General features: G+C 40.2%; 1 protein-coding gene across 1 annotated transcript; it reads left to right on the top strand.

Annotated features, from left to right (window-relative positions):
* The first annotated feature begins 1,113 nt into the window (after positions 1-1,113).
* On the top strand, positions 1,114-18,837 carry LOC140760355 (uncharacterized). Its single transcript, XM_073097288.1, has 2 exons — positions 1,114-1,357; positions 18,234-18,837. The coding sequence occupies exons 1-2, from the start codon at positions 1,154-1,156 to the stop codon at positions 18,597-18,599; spliced, it is 570 nt and encodes a 189-aa protein (XP_072953389.1). The 5' UTR covers positions 1,114-1,153; the 3' UTR covers positions 18,600-18,837.
* Positions 18,838-19,356: the final 519 nt, after the last annotated feature.

Raw genomic sequence — 19,356 nt, 5'->3', positions numbered from 1 at the left:
TGGTAGATTGATGCGAACCGGGTCAGATCAGATTACATTAAAGGGAGATTGGGCTCAATGCATTGAGTCTAATTATCTTATTTAGTTATTTGGTTTAGTTAGAGCCTTAATAGGTTATGATTTTATTTAATTAACTAAATCCAACTCTCCGTAGTTTTGGGAAAATGTTCGTAGAATATTCTACAAACATTCGAATAATATCAAACTAGTTGGATAAGATTGCCAACCTCTAGATCTACAACTTTTGTATTTACGAATTCTCTAGATTCGAAATATATCTGTAGAGAAACAAAGGGTTAATCAAAGAAGATAAGGAAGACTAATTTAGTTAAATTTGTTTAGGACTTTTTGATTTAATCTCTATAAATCGAGCCTTATGGTTTGTATCTTAGGCATGCTTGGAATGAAATATTAATTGGTTTTTGCTCTGGCATCTCTCTCAACTAGGCCGTCGGCTCCTACATCTCCCTCCTCCTTTACCAACCAGCACCACCTCTTTTGTTGGCATGATCTCGTCTAGCTTCTAATCTCACTCTTCTGTGAATCCCCCTAGTCCCGTAGGGTAAGCTTACTTCTCCCCCTTCGTCTTCCTATCTTAACCGTCTTTATTTTCCGTATGGTTTTTACTACAGTTGTATGCCAAATTAACCATCTATCGCATCCGCAAACCACCACCACCATCGATTGCCGAGCCACCTCTATCAATTGCCGAGCCACCTCCATTAACTACTCAGCCTCCATTCCATCATCATCTCCATCTTATACCTAGGAATCCGTGCCTCCACCCACGGATCTCAAATCCCGTGAAGAGCTAAATCTCAGCCGCTACGAATTGGATCAAGCCAGTTTGTAAAAAAAAAAAATCAGTCCCTTTGATACAAGAGTTTTCTACTAAAATTATCTTCTTTTTCTTCAGATTTGAGTTGTAACCTTACGGTTTTCTTCAGATTTGAGTTGTGAGCTTACGGTCTTCGTCGCATGCTAAATCTCTGTATTAGATGCCCAAGGCCGCGTTCGGTGCGGGCCAGGCCTATGACAGAAGCCCGCCCGGCCCGGCCCGGCCCATGAACATCCTGGACTGGGGACCTCATAGGAAACTCCTGGAACTATCTGGTCTGTTTTAGTAGTGTCGCCTTTGAAGCACAAATTCCCAATGGCGAACCATAGCGGATCCGGTTCCGACGCGATGGAGGCGACGGACGTGGAGATGGATGCGGAGATGGCGGAGACTGGGCCGCTGTTGCCAGCGGTCGGCGCCGCACCGGTGGGCCTTCAATCACAGGACGACGCGTGGAGCTTGCTCGCTTTGGCTCGGCAGCTCGTCGATGAGGGCAAACCCTCTCTTGCACTCCAAGCGGTGAGCTCTCTTACTACACTTAACCCTGTTGAATCTATAAAAGATTTTTCTTGGTTATAGCCACTGTAACGACGAAGCCAAATGATGAGAAAACAGAGCTGCTCGTAACCTTGATTTTGCTTTCAGTTTTGATGGAGATTGTGACTATAGATTCCTTGGATGAGAAGGTAAGACAAGCTGGTTGTAAAGATTGGTGATTTGAGGAATGGAAGAAGGTATAAATTGATGGCTGTTACTAATCTTGATGGCAACCTTTAAAGCTGTAGTTTGCTTCTTACTGGGAACGAAACAAAAACCCACGCTAGCTTTTGTACAGAATGTTGAAGTGATTGGATTTTGATGCTATCTGCTGAAATCAGAAAAGAAAAAAAAAATGTAAACAGAAGAGACATATGATCAGTTCAAAGGGATCCTCCAATGACTTTCTGAAGCAATTGTTTTTTTATATGGTATCTACATGCTTAATAACATCTACTACAACAACTATAATCGAAGGATAACATTAGGTTTTAAAGATTGCTGATTTTTTGAAATAGGAGAAAGGCATCTTTGATTTTATGTTCTAGCAACAATTGGTGATTTAGATTTAGTCAGGTTTAAGTTCAAGATATCTCTAAGATCTATTGTAGATTAAAGATTTCATCCTTTAGTGTCTATATATTGGAGGCCTTCTAGCTTGCATGTACTTGACTGAAGATTCTAATGATAGCTTGGTGCCGTTGTTGTATTGGAATATCTTTTTTCTTGCCTGTCCCATTTGTTCAGCAGTTTCTTTTTCCTCTTTTTCAGGAAACATATTTCTTAGGCATCATGATATAGTTATTGACTTATTTGTTCTTCATGGGGTTTATCTAAATATCATGACTTTCAACCTGTTGTGCTTATTTTATTGCATTCGTTTCTCTAATAAGTAGTCTGTACAATTTCATAGGTTTACTTTCTTAAATTTTCAAAATGTATTTGGGCACAGGACTGCTTTTCTTAAACCTTTCTCTGCATGTTGCTTGCGGGTTCTGTTTCAGGAGTAGCAAATGTTTCAAAAAGCATGTGGCAAGTTGCTCATATCAGATTGGTTCCTTAAGATTTCTCTGTTTTGTATTTCAGATTGGCATATGCATTTCTTACCTAGAACTTTTCTTTAACGTGATGTGTTCCTTAATGAAAAGTAATGATAGTGCCTCTACGAATCGCTAGGATCAGTCAATAGATTAGTCATACTTCAGTGCTTATAGATGATATTTAGATGATCTTTCACTATAGATTGAGCTGATTATGATAAGCTAAGAAAGTTTACAAAAATTGATGTTAGATTTCTGTTGTGGTTCTCATGAACAAAAATGCATGGTAACTATTTCTCCCAGAAATGTCATTATTTTGTTGACATTGGGTGCTGATGATCTAGTACCTATGCCAAAATGGTAATATCATAGAATAGAAGCTACAACTTCTTGATGATAAATCCTATTTAAACATAAGGTTTAGATTAGATTCAATAACTTTCAGGTACAGTGACAATAGATTCATGGTAGTGGTGAATAAATATCATGTGCCCATTTATCAGACAATAATTTATATAGTTGACATCGGATGGTAGAGAAAGAACTTGATGTTCAGCAGCTTAGCACCAAAATCCTAGCCCTCCAAATCACTACTTAACTTGTAAGAAATGTAGGGAGTTATAAGACAGTGTCTCAAAATGGGTTGTGACTGAGCTGATTTCCTACTTGATTACAGTTAGGTTGGGCATGAGTTTGCCACTTAAGTGTAGTGACACTAGTCCAGGAAAAAGGAGAAAATCTGCTGCTTTACTAGATCATGTTTGATAGCCCACTTGCATATTGTTTGTCTGTCTTTTGTTACTCTTCTATAGAACCCATTGTGAAATTTATAAAACCCACTGCGAAATTTAAAATTGCATTTATTTTGATTGATCAATCATTTTGGAATGACTTTAGGAATTTTTTTTTTGTAAATTTTATGTTTATAGTCATTATAATTATAAAAGCATCACATATGGATTCATGAGTTATTTTAGATCTCCCAAAATTGGCATAACACAAACCAATACTGACCTTACCCTTGCACTATTGTTGTACATTACTATTTACATTTCTAGTTGTAGCTTACTTTAATATATGAAGTTCAGAGGTGGAAGACATTGTAAAGGGAGTAGGACATAGAGGAGCAGTCAGGTTTATACTGTAGATTTGTTACTTTAATTCTCATAAGTGGTATTCTGATCTTATCTCTCATATGTTATTCAGATTTAATATTGCTGTGACCTTGTAGTGCTTCCAGTTTCTTTGAGTAGTTTCCAAATTTGATTATGCTTTATGTGTTCTTGCTTAAATTGTTGGAATTTGGAGGATTTCTACCTTCTACACAAGCCTTAAATGGTGAGGAATATTGATGCAGGAACATAAATGCCAATGCATATTTTGGATTGTAAGCAAGGTTACACAACTTGGTAAAATGATACGTATTGGCCGCCCCGATCGGATCAACCTATTTTTTAAGTACGTAAATTTTAAATAATATTTGAAAATATAGAAAAATATCTATAAATTTAGAAAATTGACAAGGAAAGAAGAAAATAGTAATTACTCACATATGGACCTAATAACTAAATTTTTTTATCAATTTACTCAATTTTAATGAATATCGAGCTGGCTTTCCCTTTTCTTTCCCCTCTTTTCCTCCCTCTCTTCTTGTTTTCACTAAGGCAAAATATTTTTCTTTCTTCTCTCTCTTCTTTTTCCCTCTCTCTTTCTCTCTCTTAGTAAGTTAGGCAAATTTATTTTTTTATATCTTCTCTCTCCCTCCTCTCTCTTTTGCTCTCTCTTTGTCCCTTTCTCGCTCTCTCTCGTAGCATGGTAATTATGTTCTTTGATTTATTTGGCAATTTTTTTTCTCAGTAGATAGAGGGCTTGTCTCTGAGAGAGAGTAGAGAGAGAAATGAGAGAGATGTAGCATCGGAGAGATAGAGAGAAGAAAGAAAAAATATAAGAAAAATACTAACCTAAGGTTGTCGAAGGTTGAGTTCGCCGGATCTTGATAAAAAACGTCGAGGCTGTTGGTATTTGTGTTGGATGTCTCCAAGTGAGAACGAGAGAAAGAGAAAAGAGAGAAAGAATTGGGACATCAAATAATTGATGTCTCCGAGTCAAATTTGGATTGAATCCTTCTCTCATCCAACTCATTTCAAAAGGGTGAACCCGTATCAGGGTGAAATCGTCTGATCTAATACGACCATGGCTGATCCTGATCTGTTTCGGCAATCCTAAATGGAGCCGGCGAAAACTTGGAACCATGATTGTAAGGCCAACTTTGTAGTGTCATAATTGAGGTAGGTAGTTAGAATTAAGTTATTTGAGTCTTTCTTCTATTTCTTGTTATTTATTTGGCCAATTTTTATATATTTTCATAACGTTATTACTTGGGCCTCATTTAGACTTAATTAAAGTGTTTGCATGAATAAGATAGTAGTAAGTAGGTTTTGTGGTACCTAATGTGATGTGATCTTGGTTTCAATGAGAAATATTTGGATGTAAGGGAGAGTAGAAGAAGAGGAATAAGAGGGCCTTCCCTAAGGGTCTAGGGGGATAAGCCAGTCCAGAAGGTTAGAGGCGGTGTAACCGTGGTAAGAGAGAACAAGAGAGGAGAGAAGAAAATTTGGAGAAGAAACTCAATTCATTCAATAATGATCATAAGGTTGCTTTCCACATATTTACAGGCCAACTTAACAAGCAAAATAGTTAAAAGACAGCTCTAGAAATAGTGTAAATTTGCCGATTGCGTTCAAATGCAGTTGAGCGTGTTCGAGCGCGCTAAATACATTTTCTGTATTTGCGACCGTATGTAGGTGTTCAAACGAGGGCGTTCGAATACGACATTGAACACGTGACTTCCTAGCGTTTGAACGCGACAGTCAGAAATCTTTTATTTCAAAAAGAAAACAAAAGAAATTCAGCTCGAGATAACTAGGTCCAATCGCAGTCATATCAATCCATTATGCTTCCACCACCTTGTCATCAAGGTGTGAAATCAGGGAAACGATCAAAAATGTCCGACTCAAGCTCTCATATAGACTTGTCGGACGGCCTACCAAGCCACTCTACTAGGATCTCTGTCTCTAGTTATCCTGTTTGCCGTCTCCTATGCCTAGCCAGCATACGAACTGGCTTCAGAACTCTCATCTCTTCAATCGGCTCTAGTATATCCGATCCCACCATCTGGTCGATGTCTACTCAAGCCCGTAGCAAGGACACTGATAAGCTCTAATACTAAATTGATAAGCTCTGATACCAAATTGATGGGATCTAGAACCAAAGATAGGCTACGCTAAGATTCCTTAAAAATCTGAATTTATTACAAGAATCAGTCTCCGCAACCGTGGGAAAATATTCGTCAGATATTCTCCGGTAGTCGGAAAATTACGAAACCAATTGGGTTGGATCCGTAACTCCTGATCTACAACTTTCCTATTTACGCCCTTCGTAGATTCGAACTGTAGCAGGGACGAAAATACGGAATAATGTGGGTGATGGTGATGGTGACGAATGGAGTGGATGTTAGGGTTATGGATAGGTATGGAGATGAGGGTGGATTGTGGAAATGATTAAGGGAAGTAGACGTGGGGAACGAAGTGGTCGAGATCCCAGAGAAGAGAGGCGGCTTGTCAGTCGAGGGAGATTAGAAGTTGGCTGCTATCCATATATTTATAGAGGCTAGCCAACAAGTCCTAAAACAATATAAAACCCTAATTCTAGAGGATTCCCGTTGATCGCGTTCGAACGCGCCCAATCGCGTTTGAACGCACTCAAAAAAGCCCGTTCTCTGGATTTGCGAACGCGGGTGTTCGAACTCGCCCGATTGCGTTTGAACGCCCGATTCCACCTGCGTTCGAACGCGACCTACAGGAATTTTAATTTAATAAAAATAAACACCTAATGCAATAAAAAAAGATCCTAACTAAATATATCAGACACGTGGAATACGGGACGCACCCGCGATCTCTCCAAAAGCTCCAATTAGTATGCTACTGAACCAACTTGCTCCAATACATGAAAGGCCCAAAGTAGCAATGCGCCAACTTTTGATTGCGCACCGGTCTTAGCGTCACTTGTCGATAGGACTGAACGTGCACAAACATAAGATCTCCAACCACGAACTCCAACTCGCGGTGTCGGCGGTCGTAGATTTGCTTCATTTAGTTTTGTGCTGATGCCATCTGAGTTCTAAGCCTCCGTAAGGTCGCATCCCGATCAACCGACCTACAGGAATTTTAATTTAATAAAAATAAACACCTAATGCAATAAAAAAAGATCCTAACTAAATATATCAGACACGTGGAATACGGGACGCACCCGCGATCTCTCCAAAAGCTCCAATTAGTATGCTACTGAACCAACTTGCTCCAATACATGAAAGGCCCAAAGTAGCAATGCGCCAACTTTTGATTGCGCACCGGTCTTAGCGTCACTTGTCGATAGGACTGAACATGCACAAACATAAGATCTCCAACCACGAACTCCAACTCGCGGTGTCGGCGGTCGTAGATTTGCTTCATTTAGTTTTGTGCTGATGCCATCTGAGTTCTAAGCCTCCGTAAGGTCGCATCCCGATCAACCAACTCTAGATTTGCCTCCATCCGCACCGCTATCGCCTCTAGGTCATATGTCCGTAGTGAAGGTGGGGTTTGCCATACACTGCTTCAAACGGTGTTATCTCCTCAGACATCTAAGGGTGGTAGGCTAAACTAAGGTCTAACTAGGTCCCTTGAAATGTGAAGTACTATGTCAACTGAAGACTATCACGGTCAGACACGATCGAGCGCAGCATGCCATGAAACTTGGCCATGTCATGCATGAACACTTCTACAACTGCCTTCGCTGAATATGGGTGCACCAAAGCTGAGAAGTGAGCATACTTGCTTAGCTTGTCTACCACGACAAAGATGATAGAATGCCCTCTCACTGGCGGTAGTCCCTCAACGAAGTCTATGGAGATATCCTTCCAAATATGCTCGGGAATGGGCTAAGGCTGTAGTAGTGTAGTCGGCCTCAAGGAATCTGCCTTTGCTCGCTAACAAATATCACAATCTCGCACGAATCTCTTTAGGTCCTTCTTCATTATAGTCCATGTACAACTCTGGGAGAGCCTCTTGTAGGTCCTCAAGAGGTCTTGTGTCTTGCCTCCGCAAAGCATCATCCCCGGGTACTTGGATGCACTCGCGATCCAGTAGCAATCCTCTTCTACTCTTGAGCTCGGGTGACTCATGGGGTCGCTCTCCAACTCTTGTATCAACTTGGACACCTTTGGATCCGTGGTGCCTATAGTCCTCAAATTAGCAAGAAAAGGAAATACGGGTGTTGTATAAGTCGCCAGCTCAGCGGGCATGGGCTGCCTGAGAGCGCGTTGGCCGTCTTGTTTTCCATCCCCTTTTTGTATTGCAACTCATAGTCGTATCCTAGTAGCTTGGTGACCCACTTTTGTTGCACCGGAGTGTGAACCCGCTGCCTCATGGAAAATGGCAAACTCCATTGGTTCATTCGAATCACAAGCCGTCATCCGATCAAGTATAGCCTCCACTTGGTCACTGCGTGCAGGATAGCGAGCATCTCTTGCTCGTACGTAGAAAGTCGCTACGATCTCTCTAATAAGGCCTTGCTCAGATAAGCAATAGGCCTCCCGAATTGTATAAGAACAGCCCCAATACTTGACTTAGATGCATTGCATTCGATCACAAATGACTTTGTGAAATGGGTAGCGCCAACACCTGTAGGTCGCCATGGCATTCTTCAGCTCCTCAAATGCTTTCGTCGCTGCCTCGATCTATTGGAAAACGCCCTTCAGCAATGAAGTGAGGGGTGCCGCAATTTTCCCATAGCCTGCTACAAATCTACAATAGTACTTTGTTAGGCCAAGGAACCCCCGCAGCTCATGAACCGTCGCTGGTTGCAGCTACCCAAACATGCATGACACCTTGCTTGGGTCGGTTGCCACACCCTCCGCTGAAATGATATCGCCGAGGTACTCTACTCTGCATTGTTCCCAAAGGCATTAGTTTTCCTTCACCTTTAGGGAGTTATCCGCCAACAGCTCCAATACTGAGCATAGGTGAACTAAGTGCTCCTCCCAGGTCCTGCTATATACTAAGATGTCATCAAAAAATACTAACACATACCACCTAAGGAGTGGACAGAATGTTATTCATCAGGCTCTGAAAGGTTGCCGGTGCGTTCGTAAATTCAAACGGCATTACCCGGAACTCGTAGTGTCCGTCGTGAGTTTGGAATGCTGTTTTGTGAATGTTCTCCGCTTGCACACGAATCTGATGATAGCCGACGCGAAGGTCGAACTTGCTGAAATATGATGCTCCTGTCAACTTGTCCAGTATCTCCTCTATGATGGGTATCGGGTACCGTTTCTTGACGGTGATAGCGTTCAGCACGCAATAGTCCACGCAAAAACGCCAACTCCCATCTTTCCACACCAGCAGCATCGGCGATGAATAAGAACTCCGACTAGGCTGGATAATACCTTGCTCTAGAATCTCAGCAACTAATCTCGATATCTCCTCTTTTTGGATGTCAGAATAACGGTAGGGTTGAACGTTGGTCGGTTTTGCCCCTAGAATAATCTCAATTCTTTGGTCGGAGTGTCTCACGGGTGGTAGTCCCCCTGGAACCTCGAACAGGGCAGCAAAGTCAGTCAACACAAGCTCCAAATCATCATGTGTACTTAAGCTAGGAAGGACCTCAGATTCAATCGGTGCAATATGGAGGAAGTATGATAGCTCGCCAGCTCAGAGAGCTCCAATCACTGGCTGAAGAGTGGGGCTTGGCTGCGTCCGAACCTCGTTAAGCTGTACCCGTCTGTCTCGCCGAAAAGTGAGCCGTATTTGTGAAAAGTTAAGTCATTGGGAGAACCCTTTTCCTCCTTTGTTGTATGAATCAATTGGCTTGAGGTCAACCCTCTATGTGAATCTTGTGAGCCAACTCAAATATATTGCTTTACTAATGACCTCTAATTTTTTTTTTGGTTTGTTACTCGATTAATTGTCTCATAACTGCTTAAGTTTAAGGGCTGTTTGGTTTCTTGTATTTAGAAATACATGTTTCTCTAGATACAACATCTAGAGAAACAAATGGATTGTTTGGTTGGTTGTATATTATAATACTGTATTTGTTAAGTACATGTTTGGGTTATTGTATTTTATAATAATATATTTGGTAAACAAGTGTTTAATAGGTTGTATTTCATAATGCTATTTTATATAATTTTTTGTAAATTTTCTATTGTCTAAGAATGTAGAAATATTATACTCTGAAAATAAATAAGAGTGAATAAAATAGCTATAAATTCTTTCGGAGATTTAAAACTCCACTAGTATGAGTCGTTACAAATATAGCAAAAGATTAAAATTCAAATAAAACTATGTCATTACAAACATAGAAAACACTAAATTTAAATAAAACTATCTTAAAATAAGCAATGTCCTAATAAAGAAAGAAGAAAATCTCGACTTAGTTAAAGAAAGCAGATTCTTACAACTTATGCCTTGTGTTAAATGAAGTACATTACTATATAATATAGTATGAAAAGTATTAACATAAAGATGCATAGTCTCAAGAACAAAGTCTAACACTTGAAAATAATTAAAAATGCTATTTTACTTGAAGCAATCAGCTTCAGTGCCCTTAATATGAAAAAGATACTTCTCAAGCTATAACTTCCTATGTTTCACTAACTTGACTAAAAGACCTTTAGCTTGTGTATCCTTTTCAAACAAATAGTTATAGGCAGATGCCAAATCTTTATAGTTATACCCTTCCTGTTCTAGCTTTATTACTTCAATGTAGAGATCATCGGCAAAATGCCTTGATTTTGAGCTATCAAGAGCCATAGCAACTTTTGCAATTTGAGTTGCAACGTTTTCCATTAGCTTTATTTCAGCATCCCTAGATCTCTTCAAATTCTTGCCCTTTTTGGTTCATTACCCAAGCTAGATGATTATTCATCAAAATCTTTACTAGGCCTTGAATGATCCAGTAGGTTCGTCATTACTTGAAATACTATTGCTCTCCACTATTAGTTGCTTAGCAAAATAGTCGGTAGCATAATTATTGTTGCAAACAATAGCTAACAAATCATAATCTTCAATAGGCTTGTTGATAAAGGCTCATCTTTATTGTTATTACATTATAAACATAATTATCACAATGAAATAAATAATTTTAAAACTGATAATTTATATACATATCTTTAGATATGTTTCATACTCCTCTTTTTCCATAACTATTTTTTTCTCCTTCTCATCCTATCGTACACCACTTAACTTCTTAAGTTTCTTGAATCGCTTCAACACATTCACCAAATGCCTTAAATGGTATCTAATGTTGCTTTCTATCACAGACTTATCAAATTTTTGACGTATTTCTTTTGCTGCAACTATAATTGCAGTAGTTTTAAATCCAGTCTCATATTTTAGATCATCTTTAGTTTGACCGGCCATGAAGTCAAGAAAGAAATGATTCTTGCTAAAAGTCCAACAAAGATTGTGTGACTTTTTTAGAACCATTACTTGACTGATGTCAAAATTCATGATCTATACAAAGAAAGAAATAAGGGATCGCAAGCTGCCAATCATTTACGTAATCACATTTGAATTTATATTGGTGGAGAAATAAGATAAGAATTGTTCGATAATCTTTTCTGAAACATATGAGACATGAGGTAAAATTACTTTGCAGAATTTCTTATGCATAAAAAATTGCAAATGTATGTGAGATTTATGTTTTGCTCATCTATGTTATTGTCTAAAAGAAAATCAAATTTCAGATGAAATAGAAAATAAGTTATTGAAGACTATTGATCAACCAATAATAATAAAATTAATATGTTTCCCTTCAATCAATAAAACTAGTTCTCTACTTCTATTCCTAAATAAATTATTATACTATCCTACATGGCTTCTCCTACTCCATCTTAAGATTCTTCTCTAATCTCTTCTACTTCTTCTCTAAACCTCTCTCCTCCTTCAATCTCTACTTTTTATTGGTAACTGCGCTGTCCAGAAGATTCCAGTAGTGAAAGAGAATCTTTCGGCGCTCGGACATAAAGAGGACTTGATTTCAAAGTAAAAACACTACTATTCCATTTATTGGTAAATCTAAACTCTAAAGTCTTTCCTTACACCATATTTTAGGCCTTTCTACTATCGACATACCTATTTGAGAGTTGAGGAAGCTACTGCCTCATCTGAGTGGTTTTCTCTTCTTCCATCTAATAGTGATCCTTTTAATCAATTAACTTATTATCAGTTATTACTTACTATATTCTATTTTAGTTACTTGTTTAGGTCGATTGTTCTCCAAAACATTGCATTCATACTAGATTTGCATCAGAAGAAGAGGAAAGTGATTTATCTTCTTCAAAGCCTTCCCCACCATTTACTCTCAGTCTTTTGTCCAGTTTTCCTTCTAGGTAATAAGTAGGCAAAGAGTCCATCGAAGGTGTAACCGATATGGGGTAATGGTCCTTGACAGTGATGGCGTTTAGCATGCGATAGTCCACGTAAAATCGCTCAACTCCTATTCTTCCTCACTAGTAGGACAGGTAAAGAATACGCGCTCTGGCTCAGCTGGATGATGCCCTACTCTAACATCTCAGTGACTAGCCTCGAGATTTCCTTCTGCACATGTGGTTGAACGTTCGTCGGCTCGGCCCCTAGCACAATTGATAAGGCTACGGAATAATTCCTTCAAGATCTGGATTTATTACAGAAGCAGTCCATGCAACCGAGGAAAAATATTCACCAAATATTCTCCCGTAGTCAGAAAATTACGAAACCAAGTGGAGTCGATCCATAACTCCTTAATCTACGTTTTTTGTATATACGCCCTTCGCAGATTCAAATTGCAACAGGGACGAAATTACGATTTAGGAGGCAAGAAATCAATAATCCAATAGCATAATAATTTTGGCTGCCATCTACACCTTTATAGAGGCTAGCTAACAAGTCAAAATACAATTATTAACCCTAATTCTAGAAGATTCCTGCCAATTGTGTGCGTTCTCTGTATATACGAACGCGATGTAGGCATTCAAACGTGCCCAATCGCATTCGAGGGCACATTTTGCATTCTTTGTTTTTGCGAACCTGATGCAGGCATTTACAAGTGTGTTCGAACGCGACTTACAGGAATTTGGTGGAAGTGCTCCAACAATTTCTATCGCAATCCATCATTTGTGGGCACCCTAATGCATCCGCGGTCCAGTAGCAAACCGCCTCGGTTTTCCAACTCTGGATGGCGCTCCAGATCATCCAACACCTCCTGCAACAATCTCAAAACATTTGGGTCAGATGTACATGCATATCTCAGCTCGTCAAGGAAGGGAAAGGTAGGAGAAGAATAAGCTGCAAGCTCGGCGGTATCGGGTTGGTGTGATAGTGCATTTGCCGCTCTATTTTTCGTTCTTTTCTTGTATTGAATTTCATAATCATACCCCCAGCAAATTTATGACCTATTTTTGCTGTGCTGAAGTGTGTATACGCTATCCCATAAAGTATGGAAGGCTCCTTTGATCGGTTCGGATAATGAATCACCTACCGATCAAATAAGACCTCTACCTTGTCACTGCATGTAGAATTGCCAACATCTCTCTCGTAAGTCGATAATTGCTGTGATTTTTGTAATAAAGTTTTATTAAGGAAGGTTATGGGATGTCCTCCTTACATTAATACAGCTCCTATGCCAACTCCTAACGTATCATATTTCACAATTAACTCTTTGGTGAAGTCCGGTAGCGCTAAAACCGGAGCCGTTGTCATTACTGTTTTTAGTTTTTCAAAGGCTGTAGTGGCTTCATCTGTCCATCTAAAAGAGTCATTCTTCAATAAAGAAATGAGAGTAGCGATCTTGCTATACTCGGCGATGAAGTGGCGATAATATCTGATCAGCCGCAAAAATCCTCTCAATAGGCCAAGCGGTCATATATACTACCTTTTGAGGATCCGCCGCAACACTTTCCGCTGAGATGATGTGGCTTAAATACTCCACTTGTGGTACTCCCTATAAGCACTTAAACTTCTTGATCTTCAGCTGGTTTTGCTTCAACAAATTTAGCATATCCTCTAAATGTCGTCAATGCTCCAATTCAGTCTTGCTATATACCAAAATGTCATCAAAGAATATCAAAATATACCTTCGCAATAGAGGCTGAAATATATCATTCATGAGGCCTTGAAACGTAGCTAAAGCATTGGTGAGACTAAAAGGCATCACCCTGAACTCTAATTTAATGATACTCGGCCCTCAAGTCAAAGCTTACTGAATATAGTCGCCCTTGCAAGTTCGTCCAATAGCTCCTCTATAATCGGAATGGGGTACCGGTCCTTGACAGTAATAGCGTTTAGTGCCCGATAGTCGACACAAAAACGTCATGTTCCGTTCTTCTTTTGCACCAATAGCACGAGCGATGAGTATGAGCTATAACTTGGTTGAATGAGGCCTTGCTCTAGCATCTCAGCTATCATCTTTGAGATAACTTCCTTTTGCATATGTGGATACCGATATGGCCTCACATTCACCAGTGCAGCCCCGGGCACAATTTCTATACGATGGTCCGTAGTTCTCCTTGGTGACAATTCCTTTGGTTCTTCAAACAGTCCAACAAATTTGTTTAATAAATTAGACAATTTGATGGTAGTATCTAGACTCATTTGAGGCTCGTCTCCTACTGGTCCTAACTGAAGAAGATAGCCAAATCACTCGCACAAGGTAACCCTACCATTGGCTGCATCGCTGGAATTGACGGAGTACGAACGCCATCAAGCCGCACCTCTTTGTTTCGTTGCTTAAATTTCATCCACATGCTTCGAAAATCAAAAGTGACGGGTTGCAAGCTTTGTAACCACTAAGTGCCACGGACAATGTCCGCTCCTCGCAGTGCCAATGGATACAAGTTCACAATGATGTCGTGTCCTTGGACCCGTATACCGACCCGGTGACACAAGCTCTCCGTCTTAAGCTTCGTGCCGTCTCCAATAGCAACGTCAAATCCCGTGGTCGGTTCAACATCGAAGCCCAATCTCCTCACTAACTTCTCGTCTAGAAAATTGTGTGTACTCCCGGAATTGATGAGGATGTGCACACAATGCTTTCTAAAGAGTCCGTCTACTCGTAACGTCCTCAGTGCGGAAGTACCCGAATATACATGCATCGATATTTCAGCTTGGATATCTTCCTCCGCGCCCTCCTCAACGGCCTCCTTATGAACCTCCTCTGAACACACTCCACCTCCAACAACCTCATCATCCTCCTCGAGACCGTCGATGAGTATCACACTCCCGAACGTTCATCGCATCGAAAGCAAAGGCCCTTCGCTCTTTGCTCTTTGCTTCTCCACCTGGTCAGGTGTGAGAGTTCGAACGGGGGGTCTTATGCCTTCTCTAACATCGAAAGGTCTTAAAGACGGTCGTGATCTAGTACTCACCGTCGCTGTTTTTGAACCCGCAGAATTTTCAACAGGCGTTCTAGGCGCAAACCGTCCATCACGGTTGCCCAAACTTATTTTTGCTGCCATCGTGAGAGCCTTATGCTTTTGCTCCATCCTCACGGCCTTCTCAAAGGTCTCTTTAAGAGTGGTAGGACAAAGAGCACGAACATCCGCCTGTATCTCATCCCGCAGCTCTGAAATGAATGTGCTCATCGATGTCGATTCGGGCCAAGGTGGCTCACGACTACTAACTTTTTCAAATTCAGCTTGATATTCCAATACGGTCGTCCTCTGAACAACTTGCTTAATATGGCAGTAAAATCTTGATATGTCACTGTCCTAAATCTGTGTGTAATCCTTCTACAAAAGTCGGCCCAATTGGTAAATCCTCCACCACGAGTAACCGATTGATACCAATGCAATGCCGTTCCTTGGAGATGAAAGCTTGCCATCTGGACCTTTGTGTCCTCCGCTGTTCCTTGACAATCAAAGTATTGTTCAACTTAAAGCACTCAATCCGTTGGATCATCGCTTTGGAATTTTGGAAAATCCAAGCGTGCGGTTCTCCCCCGAATAGCATTGTTGGGTTCGCAAAAGATCCTCAGTTCAGGTTTGAATCTTTGTGCATGTTGATCTCCTTCTCTAAATCCTCAAGCACGTCTATCACTATTCATAAGGGATCAACCTCATCCTCAAAGTGCCAATCCTCCTCTTCGACGAAGCGCACTAGTGCCGCTCGCTTCTCGGTTTCCACCACCACCAATCTTGGGTTTTGTAATGGAGGTGGAGGATGATGTGTAGGCATAGGTAAAAGAGGATCATTGACACTAACATGTCGCATCTGGACCTGTGGGGTATTGGTTCGGTGTGGTCCCACCGCTGATCCTTCTTGAGGCACTGATTTTCGTCGAGGAGGTGACGAAACCGATCGGTTCATGACATTCCTTCAAAGCATTATGATCATTCTGCATTGCATCAACTCTATGCGGCAATGTTTGGAACATGCCCCTATGTTCATCCGCCAAGCCTATATTCACACCCATGGACATTGGTTGACTCGATCCTGCCATGGTCGCTCCAAAAGAATCGACCTCACGGTTAGGGTTATCGTGGATTGAGTCTTCCCTTGTCGGTGTACTCTCTATTGGTCTCCTTGTCGACGTCATCTTTTTTGTTTCAACCAGTAATGGAGATCTAAGATTCGTCTGGCTCTGATACCAAATTATAGGGCTACGGAACAATTCCTTCAAGATCTGGATTTATTACAGAAGCAGTTCGCGCAACCGAGGAAAAATATTTACCAAATATTCTTCTCTAGTTAGAAAATTACGAAATCAAGTGGAATCGATCCGTAACTCCTTGATCTACGTTTTTCGTATTTATGCCCTTCGCAGATTCGAACTGCAACAGGGACAAAATTATTATTTAGTGCGGATGATGGTGGTGGTGACGAGTGGAGTGGATGTTAGGGTTATGGATGGTAATGGAGATGAAGTTGGATGTTAAGTGATAAAAACGAAGGGGAAGTAGTTGAGATCCCAAAGAAGAGGGAGTACTCGACAGACAAGGGAGATTAGATATTAGGAGAAACCTTGCCAACAGTAGAGGTGGTAGGTTGGTGAAGAGGAAGGAGGGAGATTAGGGTAGAGAGAATAGAGAGAAGATAGGAGGCAAGAAATTAATAATCCAATAGTATAATAATTTTGGCTGTCATCCACACCTTTATAGAGGCTAGTCAAACAAGCCAAAATATAATTATTAACTCTAATTCTAGAAGATTCCCGCCGATCGCGTTCGAACGCGCCCGATCGCGTTCGAATGCACAAAAGGCGTTCTCTGTATGTGCGAATGCGATGTTGGCGTTCGAACGCACATTTTGTGTTCTTTGTTTTTGTGAACCTAATGCAGGTGCAAGGGCGTTCGAGCGCAACCCGTTCCGTGTTCGAACGCGACCGACAGAAATTTTATTTTAATGAAAATAAACAACTAATGGAATAAGAAAAGACCCTTACTAAATGTATCAATAATCTCAATCCTTTAGTCGACACACCTGGTGGGGTAGCCATGTCGGGGCCTCAAACAATCCAGCAAAGTCAGCAACTGGACTAGATCAGTAGGTTTACTTGGGCTCGGAGCAACTCAAGTACAATCGGGGCAGTTGCAGAAAACAGGAAAGCTCTCCGATGCCCAGCACTCCAATCACTAGCAACAACGTGAAGTGTGGTTGAGTCTAGACTCCAAATCTCGCCACCTGTCTGACTCTTCTAAAGGTGAGCTGCATGTGTGTGAAGCCAAATATAATTGAGTCAAGACTCTAGAGCCACTAGGTGCCCAAGACCACGTTTGCCCCACAGAGTGCAAGGTGTATAAGTCCACTATGATGATGGTGGTGGTTAGATAGATTGATAGTTTAGAGGAGAAGAAGGGGGAAAAGTAGGCCTGCCCTATAGGACTAGGGGGATCGGCGGACGAGAGTGATTAGAAGCTAAATGATACCGTTCTGATAGAAGGGTCGGTGTTTGTTGGTATAGAGGGAGGAGGGAGATTGAAGTCGGCGGCCAAGTTGAAAGGAGAGATACTAGGGATGCAAGGACAAAAATCAATTATTTTTTCATTCATGCATATTTAAGATACAAACCATGAGGCCATATTTATAGAGATTAAATCAAAATAAAAATTTTGAATACGAAAGTTGTAGATCCTGAGGTTGCCAATCTTATCCATGTGGTTTCATAATATTCGAATATCTGAAGAATATCTTCTGAATATTTTTCTAAAATTGCAGAGAGCTGAATTTAGCTAATTAAATAAAATTCTAACCTACTAAGATTCTACTAAATTATAAAAGTAGATAAACTAAATAGACTCACTCAATCCATTGAGTCCAATGTCCTTTTAATATGATTCGAGCTAACTTATTTGTATCAACTATCTAGGATGCATACACATTTCATACTGCAAAGAAAGATACAAGACAAGTTGATTTTCATGTGCAAAAAGTTCTTAAGCTAGGGATAAGTTTCTTCTTCAGATATTTCTTGTTTTTTCTTGTTAGCAGAGCAGAAGTGTCACTAAGATTTGAAAGGGCATATATGCACTATATTTTGCACTGCAATTTAATAAAAATTAAAGGGCCAAACAAATTACAGAAACAAATATTTGATACAATGTATTTTTCTTTGTTTTGTTGGACTGAGGTTATTATTGAAATTGCCTTTCTTGATGATATGAGATTGCAGATTATCATAAGTTCTAGGACGGGGGGTTCTATATCTGTTTAGCTGGATATCAGTTTCCAGGATTAGTTGGAATATCATAGTACAGTGGATGGATTTTTCTGCCCGCATACTAACCAATTGATGTGGGTTAATAGGTTGTTATGGCCACAAAATCTGAAGGTGGAGACCATGCTGTTCTTGATACAATGAATCGTGCACGTGAGCTTTATAGGCAGAGATTGCAAGCCAATGCTAGTATGGATCAACTGGCATCTTTGTTTGCTCAGTGCGCGATAGCTGAAGCCCGCCCCATAAGATCTACTACACCACAGTTTCCTGTTGTTGAACCATCTGTGCTGCTGGATGCTAATAATACGTCTATACTTGCGGAGATGGGCAGGAAGCAGATCATATTAGACGCTTTTGCAGATGGCAGCAGCTTCATCTGCTTGCAATGTGGTGGTCTCGTTAGTAATTCACGTAGGGATGAGCATTTGGCCTATTGGTGTGGTCATGCATGATCTTGATAGCATTTGCAGTTGCTCTTGTACATTACCCATCATTTTCATCATAATCATACAAGTTCATTCAGATCATGTTTTCTTTGTACTATATGTATGCTTAAGTTATTAGAACACTTGAGAGTGAGTCCAATGGAACAGTGAGCTGCAAATTTAGGACCTGGCATGATTATTTTTGGTGTTAAAAGGAAGACATCCAATGTCCTACCACTTTGTGATTGTGGAACCATAGTTTGCAGTTGTAGTATCTCTTTTCATGCAACGGAGTAGATGTTTCTTTTCCTATGCAACTTAATGTTTCTCTACATTGATTCTGGGAACCTGAGTTTAGGCCTTTATGCCTATCCTAAAAAGTTCGTCATTAGTTTTTCTGCTTATTTTAGTTCTTTGTTTTAGCTAAAATATGTTCCGATATGCATTTTACTTTAAATAATCAAATCTACTAATTACTATTCAGGAAAACTTTTTAGATACATGCCCTATTAATTTATTCAAGAGGAAATGATGCTGCTAAAATCTAATCCTAAGAGTCCAGTTTTTTATTTAAATAATAGAATTTAGGGTATAATTTTGCACGAAAAGTTTTGCTGCCGCTGTAGTTGGTCTGCTTTCTCATATGTTATAAAGAATTAATATCATCACTCTTATGGTCCACTTGGAGTGCTTAGTTAGGCTGTCTGCTAGGAGTGGCATCTGAACCTATTAAAATCTAGCTGTGCTTGGAATGAACCTTGTGAAACTGAGATATATAAACTGA

Source organism: Typha angustifolia, chromosome 5 (genome assembly GCF_048772165.1).
Source record: "Typha angustifolia cultivar Huaian chromosome 5, ASM4877216v1, whole genome shotgun sequence".
Taxonomy (NCBI): domain Eukaryota; kingdom Viridiplantae; phylum Streptophyta; class Magnoliopsida; order Poales; family Typhaceae; genus Typha; species Typha angustifolia.
Note: the sequence above shows the minus strand (reverse complement) of the source record. Positions and strands in the feature narration are given on the sequence as shown.